Genomic DNA, 11,909 nt, shown 5'->3' with positions numbered 1-11,909 from the left:
ACAGAACATAAAGATATGTTTATTGTTCTCCAAGTTGTTTATTAATAGTTACATGTATTAGCANTTGTGGGTATTATTAGGTATTACTGGTAATTAAAAGTTATTAATAGTTATTACTGGTTATTGCTAGGTGTGTTTGGTGTTATGTATGAAGGATATTTAACTAATGCTGAAGATGATGTTGAAGGAGCAATACCAGTAATAATTAAAACTGTTAAAGGTAATTAATAATAATAATAATGAATAATTAATTAATTACAAACATAGATAATACTCCTGATATTGTTGTAAAGTCGTTATTGGAGGGCGGGGCTGCTACAAGGGGTGTGATCCATCGTCATTTATTACCTCTAATTGGTGCCCATGCTTCAGACCTAGAACAACCAATGTTACTCTATCCCAAATCTTCATTTGGTACTTTGAAAACTTTATTACTGAAAACAAGAGAAGGAGGAGGAATCATGTTACCAGGAAATAATGTAAGGATACATGTACATGTACATGTACACATAATGTACTGTATAGTGGGAAATTTGGAGGAAATTAAATTTGCGAATTTGATGTTTTGATAGCCATTTGCCAAAATAAAATCTACCATTTTACGCATGCTCAATGGCACATGGCCAATTTGCCAAATTAAAATTTGCCAATCACCAAAATTTAGCGATTCACCAAATTTAACTCCCTCCAAAATTTCCCTCTGTATAGTATTACATTTACTGTGAATTCTTAAACTTTTGATAGCCTTTTTATATAGAAATTTTTAGCACTGCATGATCATTAAAAATAAACCGCATTCTGAAATTACCTTGTACTCTATTACTATGTATTGTACTTTAATCAGCTTTAGATTGTTGATAATTTTCTTATTGCAATTCCCAATGTCCTTACATGAAGTGGAAAGTTTCACTGAACTTTCCCCACAAACAGATCATCCTTTTAAAAGGTTTAAGTATTCTTGTTAAAATAATTATGTCAACAATAACAAGTACAATAGTGAAGACATTCTTAAAAATATATTGTGCTAACACTTTGTCATATTAATGGTATACCTGTACATGTATTGCATTGAAAAATTTCCCTCTCTCCCTCCCTCTCCAGTCTGGTCAGTGTACATATATATCAACACATGATCTTGTATTTATATCTGAACAAGTGGCCAGAGGAATGTACCATTTAACTAGAAAAGGACAAGTACATAAAGACCTGGCATGTAGGAATATATAGTAAGAGTATTAATTAAAGTGGGTGGAGTTACTTATAATTAATAGTATTCACGAGAATCTACATGTAAAGATTGGTGATAGGGGACTAAGTTGGGATTTTTATCCAGAAGATTATAATACAATAGAAGAGAGAGGAGGAGGGGGAGATGAGACCATTGCTTATCCTGTCAAGTGGATGGCAGCTGAAGTTTTGTCTGACAAAAGATACTCTTCATCTTCTGATGTGGTAAGAGAGTGGAGGAAGGAGAACTACATGTACATGTACACATACATGTACATATGTACCATATAGCCCAGGGTTTCCCACAAAGCATATGCTTATCAAGTGAGCTTCATGTTAATAGCATGAGGTTCATGAGCTGACAAGCACTACAATACAGTACATGGCATTTGGAGTAACTTTAAAAATTGATAAAAAATCTAAATTTGATCAGAATCAGCTCAAACTTGATGCACAGCATAAAAACATGTATATGTATCAGAAAAGATTATAAAAATAGAGAATTCTCTCCCAGTCATTTTTGACAAAATTTGGCCCGTAACCAAAGGCTATAGCCTTGGGTTGTTGGCCCGATTTTTGAGCAACTTTAAGCCTTGGGTTGTTGGCCCGATTTTTGAGCAACTTTAAAAATTCATAAAAAAATTTAAATTTGATCAGAATCAGCTCAAACTTGATACACAGCATAGGAACATGTATATGTATCAGAAAAAAAATTTTAAATGGAGAATTCTCTCCTAGTCAATTTTGACAAAATTTGGCCCGTGACCAAAGGCTATATAGCCTTGGGTTGTTGGCCCGATTTTTGAGCAACTTTAAAAATTCATAAAAAATCCAAATTTGATCAGAATCGGCTCAAATTTGATAAACAGCATTAGGACATGTATACGTATCAGAAAAAATTATAAAAATGGAGAATTTTTTTTGTAATTTTGCTCAAAATACCCTGTACTAGTATAGGGTTATTGGCCTAATAATTTTTGACAGTAGTTAAGCATTAATTTTGGATGTTAATAGTAAATTGTAAAATGCCTGATGTGGTAAAACTGGTAATATTGGGTATTAATGTTCCCAGTTTGTTTGTGGTTGTGTTACTTTATTACTATAAAGAGTAACTGTGTATAGCTTGTACCTGATGGTCTCTCATTGTTTGTATATTCTAGTGGTCATTTGGTGTTGTACTGTGGGAGATAATGACAAGAGGAAAGACTCCTTATGAAGATGTACTACCTGAAAATATGTTAAACTATTTAACTACTGGCCACAGACTCCCCCAACCTAAAAACTGTCCTGATGATCTGTAAGAAACAACCCACTTTTACTCACTCTCATTCTCTCTCACCCTCTTTCTCCCCCCTCTCTCTCTCCCTCTCCTATCAACAGGTTTAGTTTAATGGGTTGGTGTTGGGCCCTCACTCCTAGTGATAGACCAAGATTTAGTCATTTAACTGTACGACTTAAAGAATTTTATGATCAACTGGGATCATTTATATAAAGAGAGCCAACCAGAGAGTATACTCTATCATTATTTTATTTCATTTCACCATTCACTGTATTTTTAACATAAACTATTCTTCAGAGATCATTGTCTATTTTAAATAAAAATAATGTATTTTAACATCATTAGTCATGTGTTGCGCTTGACGAAAGAATGTTTTAGAGGATGCATAGTAGATTCAAATTGAAAGCAAAAACCAAAGTGTATAAAGACTCTAGCATTCTTCAAGTGACCCAGTTAATGGTCACTGTCTTGTAACAAAGTCAGTGATCAGATTTTATTAGCAAGTTCAATGAGGTCACATGCGTGGGTGTTTGTAACCTGATCTGCTTTCTTGTGGGTGGAAACATTTAGACTGCATGAGTCTAAAGATTTCCACCCCATTAAAGAACTTGATCTTTCTTTCTCTTAGTCTGAGCACCAAACAAAATCTTTTTGTAATGGCAAGTGACAGGGACCGTAATGAACCAGACTATGTACCCCCTGGGCCAAAAGAGAGTCTTCATCCAATCGATGTTACTCCTGAAGTTATAAGCATTGCTCAAAAGATGAAGAAAGATGCTGAAAAGAAGCTTAAGATAAAGCCAGGCTATACTACCTTCACTCCTTTGTCCTATATAAAGGAAGGAGAAACTGATTACTGCATAAGAGTAAGTCTATGGTTCAATCATAGTAGTGTTCATTTGCATAGCTGTATCCATGCAAGCATGCATGAAGTATGATCATAGATATTAGAGTATGGTATGATAGAGCCTCTATTAAATGGGTACAAGAAAGTTTGAAAGTTGTCCTGTATCATATTGGAAATGTCATATAGATGCTGCATGTCAGATGAAGCTGTATAGGTTTTCATTTTATGTTACAGTTACAGTACTTCTTCTATGCATGATCGCTTGATGTCAATTTGTAGGTTAAGGTTGATAATGATCAGTTAATAGATGTCTTTGGTAAATATGTTGCTGGTTCTGTCATGAGAGTTAAAGCAAAGACTGTTACTGAAGATAATAAGATGACATTTGATTTTTGAATTAATGATATACGTAATTATTATTATTCAGGTTGCTTTTTGTTTAATATTTAAAAACATTATGCTCTGGAGTATGGACGCAAAAGTAATTTTATTACATGATAGACATTCAACACACCCTCAATTAATTTATCAAGTAGATATGATGGAAATCTACTTGTTGCTACAGCAAACTGATTACATTTCCTGCTATCACATATCACATCTTATCATGCAAGGCCACTGAATACAGGCTAAGTGTTTCAGCATGTATAGACTGTAAAGGCACTCCTACTCAATAAACTGCATGTGACAGTATTTGGCCAGAGATATATGTCAAGTATTATGGTAGCTCTATGCCCACAAATAAAGTAATTGTTGTATAATACCATAAAAGTATTGATATAAAGTACATAATAACTAAAGGTAAGAGTGGCCCTAAATAATTAGATCTATCCACTCTTGCTAAAGGTGTTTGTGCATTGATGATGAAATTTGTGGTCACATGCGTGGGTGTATGCAGGTGAAAGTCTGGTGGAGTAGATCTACTTCTATCTTTCTTTCCAAGCGGAGCACTAGTAAACAAAAGTCTGTTCTCAATGTCAAGTGAAAGAGACCGTCATGAACCAGACTATCTACCCCCTACACCAGCAGAGGGTTTTGTTCCAATGGCTGTTACTCCTGAAGTTATAAGCATTGCTGAAAAGATGAAGAAAGATGCTGAAAAGAAACTCAAGACTAGCTTCACTACCTACACTCCTTTGTATTATATAAGAGTACATCTCTAACTCTCATCTTATGAGAGTTAAAGCAAAGCATGTTACTAAAGCTGATCAAATGACTTTTATGTAATTATTATTATTTTGGTCTGAAGAAATTATTTTTTATTTAATTTATTTTAAACATTATGCTTTGGAGTATGAACACAAAAGTAACATTAGTCTATTACATGATAGACATTTGACACACCTTAATTAAATTTGATATGAACTTCAGGTGGCTGAACTGGAGTTTTGTCAGACAACAGATATTCCTTATCTTCTGCATGATGTAGTAAGGGATTGGAAGAGGATGAGCTAAATGTACACATATTGTATAGCTAAGGGCTTCCCACAAAGCATGCTAAATGAGCTAAACAGCAATTACAGCATATGCCTCATGAGCTGACAATTTGTACATATGCATGGCATTACTTTAAAAATTCAAATTTGATCAGAATCAGTTCAAAGTTGATACACAGCATTAGGACATGTATATGTATCAGAAAAATTATTAAAATGGAGAATTTTTTCTAGCCATTTTTGACAAAATTTACCTTGAATTGAGGCTCAAGTCTAAGGTTGTTGGCTTAATTTTTGAGTAACTTCAAAAGCTCATAGTAGATATGCATGCTGCTAATAAGTTTCAAAAGTTAAAGCAATGCCTATTACCAAAACTGATCAGATGATTTAACTGATACACACTTGAGGGTATGGTTGATCTATATATCTATAATATGCATGTACAACATTAGATCTACTCTTGCTACAATAAATTGCATTTGACAATACTATCACATCTACATTGCACATGCATGCATGGCCTGTCATCTGTGATCTACATCCCCCACATTATTAATCAATATGTACAAGTAAACATAAGTATTTCTGCTAAATAAACTGTGGTAATCTTTAGCCAGAGAGATATGGCAAAGATTATGGTGTATACCCACAATACCATTAATTTGAAAACCTAACTTTTCACCATGAATCTATTAGATTTAGTTATCACTTATTTGTGTATCATATCACAAGCTTGTGGTCAGATCATGGGCCAAAGGTTTGAGTGACATTTTATGATTATTAAGTTGATCCATCACTTGCCCAAAAATCTTAAAGTAAAACATTTATATATTAAGTTGAAATAATGCATTAATTATAAACTGTGTGCCGTAGATATGTGTGTGCAGGAGAGAGATGTGTATAGTATATTTAGAGATAAAGATTACCCTGAGAAACGAGTATTATGTAAATTGGTTGCTTATTAGGGAAGATGCAGTGGCTTGTTTTAATAAGTTCCCATCAAGATCTTGAGTCATTAGTACCACCAGACTACTCTGTCTCGTATGAGATAATATTTACGATAAGCATTAATACAAGTCTTTTCATGTCGATTGTCTAGCTTAAGTCTCGTTATACTCTTATTATCCATTAGTGACTGGAGGATGAGTAGTATTGACTCAGTAGACAAGGCAGTATACCGTAGATCCAGTATAACTAGTGATGAGTTATTGAGGAGGAGGTGAGAAAGAGCCTGTCCACTAGTAGAAGTGATGAGAGGATTATTATAAAGATACAATGAGGTAAGTGTAGAGTTGTGTTCAAGTGCTTGACAAATATTAGAAACTCCTGTATCACTAATGGAGTGGAAAATGATAATTAGTTCTTTTATTGTTTCATTATTAGTTAGTAGTATACACAAGTACTGGATACAATCATTAGTTAATGGAGTGGATTGAACCACCAGTTTTCTCAGGTTTAGTGTATGCAGTTTAGTTGATGATAGTAGAGATACTGTACTATTAGTAGATGAGTCACTGAGGACAATCTTCTTATGATTATTATTAATATTACTAATCACTTCATTAGACTGAACTGGAGATGGAGAGTGAAGGACTACCCTGTCACTGTCCCAGCTCACTCTTCCAGTGACTCCTAATATACATGTATAAAACCAAAAGATGAAGTAAAAGATGGCTTTGAGGGATGTATCAGATGTACACCAAGAATGATATTTATAATTCCAAGGGTGTATTTGATACATCCATTCACGAGAAGCAATGTTACAACAACTAACATATATGCCATTGGAATGCATGATAATAAATGTTTCAGCTCACTTATCGACATTGTTAAAAGTGCTCTACATCCCTCAGAAGTAGCACAAGAATGCATATAATAATTATCCACATCATATAAATATATGGTACACAACACACTCAAACAGTATACAGGAAATAATTCAAACACAATGCATTAACATGAACAAGGTGTCCTATTATACTGCATGCTTGTCACAACAATCACAAATATTACCTTCATCATGTTTCTTGTCTTGTCTCAGTGCAGGTATCATAATAGGATCATCATTAATAGTCTCCAAGAAAAGAGAAGCTTTCTCATCATTACTAGATGAATCATTCCTTATCTTCTGTAGAATAGGAAGGGACACTTCTTCCACTGACAGTATAAACTCTAACAATTGAAGTGACTCCAACATTGAGTAAACACAACTACTAGGAATGCTTCCCTCATCATCAGACACCAAGGATCTTCCTTTCCACCAAAAACTCCCCTTTTTATATATCTCCAGCTGCTCTCCCTCACTGAATGAAAGATCATCACTCCATATTCCATGATAGCCATAACGTGCTGTGTAAATACAATATTTTGCTTTTGGCTCTTTACAATAATCAATCAGTTAATAGTTTAATTACTAACATATCACATACTGTAAATATTTGTCTTTTGACTCATCAGTTGTTCTTGTAGTAACTTGATCTTTTTTTTATACTTCACTAATTCCTCCTCTCTTCCTGTGATGAGGTAGTATAAACATATTATTATAGTCAGCATACCTGTTTTATTTATTAGAAATGAGTTTTTGAAAAGCTGAGTCTCTGATTTTTTTGATTTGAATATCTTGTTAATCAACTTCTCCCTAGTCAGTAGTTTTACTTTGAGTTTAGACTCTATACAGTATTGGCACAATGAGTATTTAATATAACCGTACTGATTTGTTCAAAATGATTATCAACTGCAGCACACATTACTTTAATGCATGCTTTAAGTTAGTACTATACCTGGTGTCTGTAGTGTCCTTTCGATATAATCTATACAAGTAAAAATACATTAATAAAGTATCTTCATCATTTACTAATTTTACCTTTTCTTTCTTTAAAAATATTCAGTTGTTTATCTTCTTCAAATATTGATCCTATACCATTAGTATAAGTAGCATCAGTAATTGAGTAATAGATCAACTATCACACCTTCTTTGTAATCAAGTAAAGTCCTCAGTTCTTGTTCCTCTCCATCAGCTAGTTTAATCTCCTCTGCAAGACACTCATTATTCATTACCTACAATCAGTACATAATATTAAACAAGGTCTCATACAGTTACAGTATCTTGTACTTTGCATCTGATCCTTTTATCATAGACAGTGTAGTGGCCAATGGTTAGTCTAATTAAACTGAATTCCTTCATCAAGACAGTAAGGTTGTCTTGTGCTTCTAAGAGAAGAGCAGCTAGTAAATGATGTGGACCATAACAGATGATAATGATAGAGTTCCCACGGTGAATGCTTCGTACGATAATCCTCTTGTTTAATTCTTTAAATGCTTCCTCTAAGAGATTACATATGTCATCAAGTGAGTGCTCATTTGGTTCCCATCCCAAAGTAAACTGAATTGTTTTACAATTCTGAAAATGCTTGGGCTGATTTTGACTAAGGAAGTCCTGCAATGATTCGCTAAGTGTCTTCACTTCATCTTCATATTGTAATATTAGAGGTTTTGCTTCAGTGATTTTAAAACGTTTTGTAACCATTTTTAATATTGAGATGTTATTGACTCGGCAATTTTTCACTGCAACATTCATAATGCCTTCAATACTATCAGCATCAGACAGCTCATTGCTCAATTCAGGGAAGGACCTTTGAATGAATGACTTTACTTCTGCAACTGATGCTTTTGATTGCCGAGAGATCAATAAAACTATCTCATCACAAAGAATAATGAAACTTCCTCTGATCTCATCAAACTTAGACTGATATGCTGCATTGAAATAGAAGTCACCATTTATTTTTGGACTTGATACTGCATTGACTGTACCACTGGTGAATTGTGTAACTACAGCTGTAGTCACTATTTCAATAGTTAAAATAATAATGCCATTAATAGTAAAATAATTGAGTTACCTGATGATATTGGGGCATTAGATAAGTCTGATTCATTCATTTTAGTAGAATGTTTCACACAATAAAATAATAATATTATAATAAAAAATATACCGCACAAAAAAATCAAAATAGAAAAATAATATAAAATAATGATAACAAACAAAAATAAAAATATAGCATAAACACAATATAAAAATGCCCAAGAGTCTGCAGCACTGTGGATAGGTTTGACTATATTTCAATATTTAAAAATTAATGATAATTAATGATTTTACCTGATGATGGTTTTGGAACCATACCAAATGATACAAGCAATTTATCTGAAATTATAGATGAATGAATAAAAATGCTGTATGAAATAATCTACTATTAAACTTTGGAATTTTCTTCCAAGTAAATCTAAACAATCAACCTCTATCTCTTATCTTATATTATTATTCATACTATAAATTTTGATTTATTTATTTATTTATTTATGTGATATCAAAGGGCGTGGCGAGACTAGTGATATCACTACATGTATTTATTCTTTTTTCAATTAGCCTTAGCTATTATTTTTTCTGAAAAATCAAATTATAATTTACATTATGTGCATGTCATAATAATAGGAAGATATGTATACTTACCATAGTCATTAATAATATCTTGAGCTAAAGGTTTAGTTTCTTCTAATTCCATCAATATATTTCCTAGTGACCTCAGCTTACCGTGATCATCAGATACTGCAATCATTAATTCTCTTAATGTATCACTTAATGAGCCACCGCATCTCTCAATCTTCCTTTGTGTATCCTCAGTGATTAATCCTTCTGTACATAACAACTGGATACAACTATCAGTGAGAGATACTTGTGATATTCTATCACTGTAATGCTGGATTATCTGACTAGCAGGATCATCATCTACAAAAAATAATAAAAAATTTCTACTGCTGCTATAAACGAGACACCAAAGGTGCGTGGCCTCGCCCCTAAAGCTGCTTGGGATGTGTTATACTTAGCTAGCCTAAGCCAGTATATTTAAATGATATAGATCAAAAGTGCTGACAGCCTGGACTAAGCAAGTGTGAAAAGTATGATGGGACTCTAGAATCCCAAAAATTGGTAAAACGTGTTCATAAATTCTCATTAGCATCTCAAGATTTATCACTTATTTATACAGTATATTTATACTTATTGCACTCTCATTTTAAAAACATCATGGGTTTCATAACCACAGCTATTGTTGTGGCCACAATCTATCAAAAACATGCTATGCAAAAAAATTAGAAATTGTGCTTTTGAGGCCAAGGGATTATCATAACAGCTAGCTTCCTAGCTGCAGTTACACTTGCTCTTGCATGCTTGCAGAACTGGCAAGCTGCAGGGCCAACTCCCTGCTTGGAGGCGTGGCATTAATGCAGCAAGACCATGTGAGAGGGAAGCTTCACGTTTTTTTCTCTTCTTCTAAGCGCTATATGATGTTATAATGGCACAAATATTGTTGCCTAGATAGATTGAGTGACTTAAGAGAGTTTAGGATCCTTAGACTAGCCATGGACTAGCGAACTACTGCTACAGCACTTTACTCGGGATGAAATTCGAGTAGCTATAACTCACCAAAAAGGAAGATTTAAAGAGTCCCACACATATTAAATAAATAAATAGTCTTGATCTACTGGGATAGAGTCTCATTTACATCCAGAGTACTACCGCTATTGCTGGGCATTTTCTCGTGAGTTAAAAAGCTTGTACTACCTAGAGCTGTTCTCAAAACATCTCGAAGCAGTAAAGCAAGACTTTTCCTAACAGAAGAGAAGCTCTCACAGGTTTAGAGCATGCGATTGTAAAGATATACATTCTCAAAGACAAAATCTAGCACACAGAATGAATGAACGAGAGCACTAAAGTGCATACCCTCGCCACAGTCTGTGTGTAACAATTTTAATAAATTAAGAGAAAAATAATTAGTGAAAGTTTTGACACAGAAAAGAAGCTTCAGCATGTAAAACTTAGTGAATGTTTTGAGACAGTGAATTTTTTGTTTTTTAGACAGAGAAGAAGCTCCAGCATGCTTGCTGCACTGCTGCAGCAATGTAAAGGTGTGGCTCAATCAAGCCATGCTCCACCCGCACACACAGTAATGGTGGCACATGGCCCTAAGTGGTGAAGAAAGCTTTAGTTTTTCTCGACTTTTAAACAGTTTAGCATACATTTGTTAGGCTCTATTTGTTGCATACAAACGTCTATTGAGCCCCTGATGTTTAAAGACTCTGGCCGCTACTTCGGGAGAAGAGAGCATCGTGTAAACTCACAAAAGTATGAATTTTTGGGCTACCATATCTTTAAAACGAAGATGATTTGAGCAATTCCTCTCATATTAATGAAAGATTAGGCTTTGCTTTATTGTTTTATCTGCCCAGTTGCTCTTTTGCTCACACTATGAAAAAGTTGTCGGGGAACCGACCTACGTTTGGCGACTTTGCCAGCTTCTTTTTCCACGGAAAAGAAAAATATAGCATTCCCAACACTGCAAAAACGATGGTGGGTTATACCCACTATATCTGTGGAAGGTACCCACTTTTTGGTTTTCCACCAATGTGGGTGAAACCCCCTGGTGTTATATTCCCCCCTTTGGTGGAAAATACCCACCATCAATTAGTGCTGGGCGATATATCAAAACTCACGATATTTAATCGATATAATGCGGTATCGATACTTATCAATATCGAAAAATTTTGAAGGAAATATCGATAACAAGACCACGCCCACAAAATGGTTACATAACCTTAATAAATAGTTAATTAACTATAGGAGTAACATTTCAAAGATTGCTAGAATGTGTTCTCTTGGAAAGTAGATGAAGTAGCTGAAATATATGAAGCCAAAGAAGGTTTTTAGAATGCTTTTCAATAATAATTGTTCTCAGAAATAGCTTTATTTAGCCATTTTAGTAATATTAAAGTTAATGGGTGTGGCTTAATAACTTATCGATAAAAAATATCGATTTCTTCATTTTTAGGCAATATCGTATCATATCGTATCGCTTCAAAATTTTCAATATCGCCCAGCACTACCATCAATGTGTAATAATTACACTCATAATAATAATGTATAATTAATCTAGTAATGCCACGCCCACTGCGCATGCGCAGTTCAGTTGCAAATTAATCCAGCTGCTAATGGCTTCCGTCTCTTTGTCCTCCATTACTGCCAGTCTATTTTTTGGCCGTTTAGCTCTTAGTTTTGCCTCTGTATTCTTTG

At 34.1% G+C, this 11,909-nt stretch overlaps 3 protein-coding genes across 3 annotated transcripts in view; 2 read left to right on the top strand and 1 right to left on the bottom strand.

The window, feature by feature from the left end:
• The window catches only part of LOC109583054 (tyrosine-protein kinase RYK-like), a 6,771-nt gene extending 3,965 nt beyond the window's left edge, over nt 1-2,806 (top strand). The window contains exons 7-12 of the mRNA XM_019998223.1: nt 131-220; nt 268-479; nt 1,102-1,226; nt 1,272-1,452; nt 2,388-2,524; nt 2,608-2,806. Of these exons, the coding sequence (XP_019853782.1) occupies nt 131-220; nt 268-479; nt 1,102-1,226; nt 1,272-1,452; nt 2,388-2,524; nt 2,608-2,719 (857 nt within the window). The 3' untranslated portion in view covers nt 2,720-2,806. The remainder of the gene's footprint in view (nt 1-130; nt 221-267; nt 480-1,101; nt 1,227-1,271; nt 1,453-2,387; nt 2,525-2,607) is intronic.
• Nucleotides 2,807-2,959: 153 nt separating this feature from the next.
• LOC109583050 (uncharacterized) lies at nt 2,960-3,838 on the top strand. The gene is made up of 2 exons (XM_019998222.1): nt 2,960-3,372; nt 3,633-3,838. Exons 1-2 carry the CDS (start codon nt 3,082-3,084, stop codon nt 3,747-3,749), a joined length of 408 nt encoding a protein of 135 aa, XP_019853781.1. The 5' UTR covers nt 2,960-3,081; the 3' UTR covers nt 3,750-3,838.
• Nucleotides 3,839-9,201: 5,363 nt separating this feature from the next.
• Nucleotides 9,202-11,909, bottom strand: part of LOC109583048 (uncharacterized) — a 6,550-nt gene continuing 3,842 nt past the window's right edge. The window contains exons 3-4 of the mRNA XM_019998220.1: nt 9,294-9,569; nt 9,202-9,227 (exon numbers count right to left, since the gene is read on the bottom strand). Of these exons, the coding sequence (XP_019853779.1) occupies nt 9,202-9,227; nt 9,294-9,569 (302 nt within the window). The remainder of the gene's footprint in view (nt 9,228-9,293; nt 9,570-11,909) is intronic.

This window comes from Amphimedon queenslandica, unplaced genomic scaffold, assembly GCF_000090795.2.
Source record: "Amphimedon queenslandica unplaced genomic scaffold, v1.1 AMPQUscaffold_13333, whole genome shotgun sequence".
NCBI classification, from domain to species: Eukaryota; Metazoa; Porifera; class Demospongiae; order Haplosclerida; family Niphatidae; genus Amphimedon; species Amphimedon queenslandica.
This window is presented reverse-complemented; position numbering and strand designations above follow the sequence as displayed.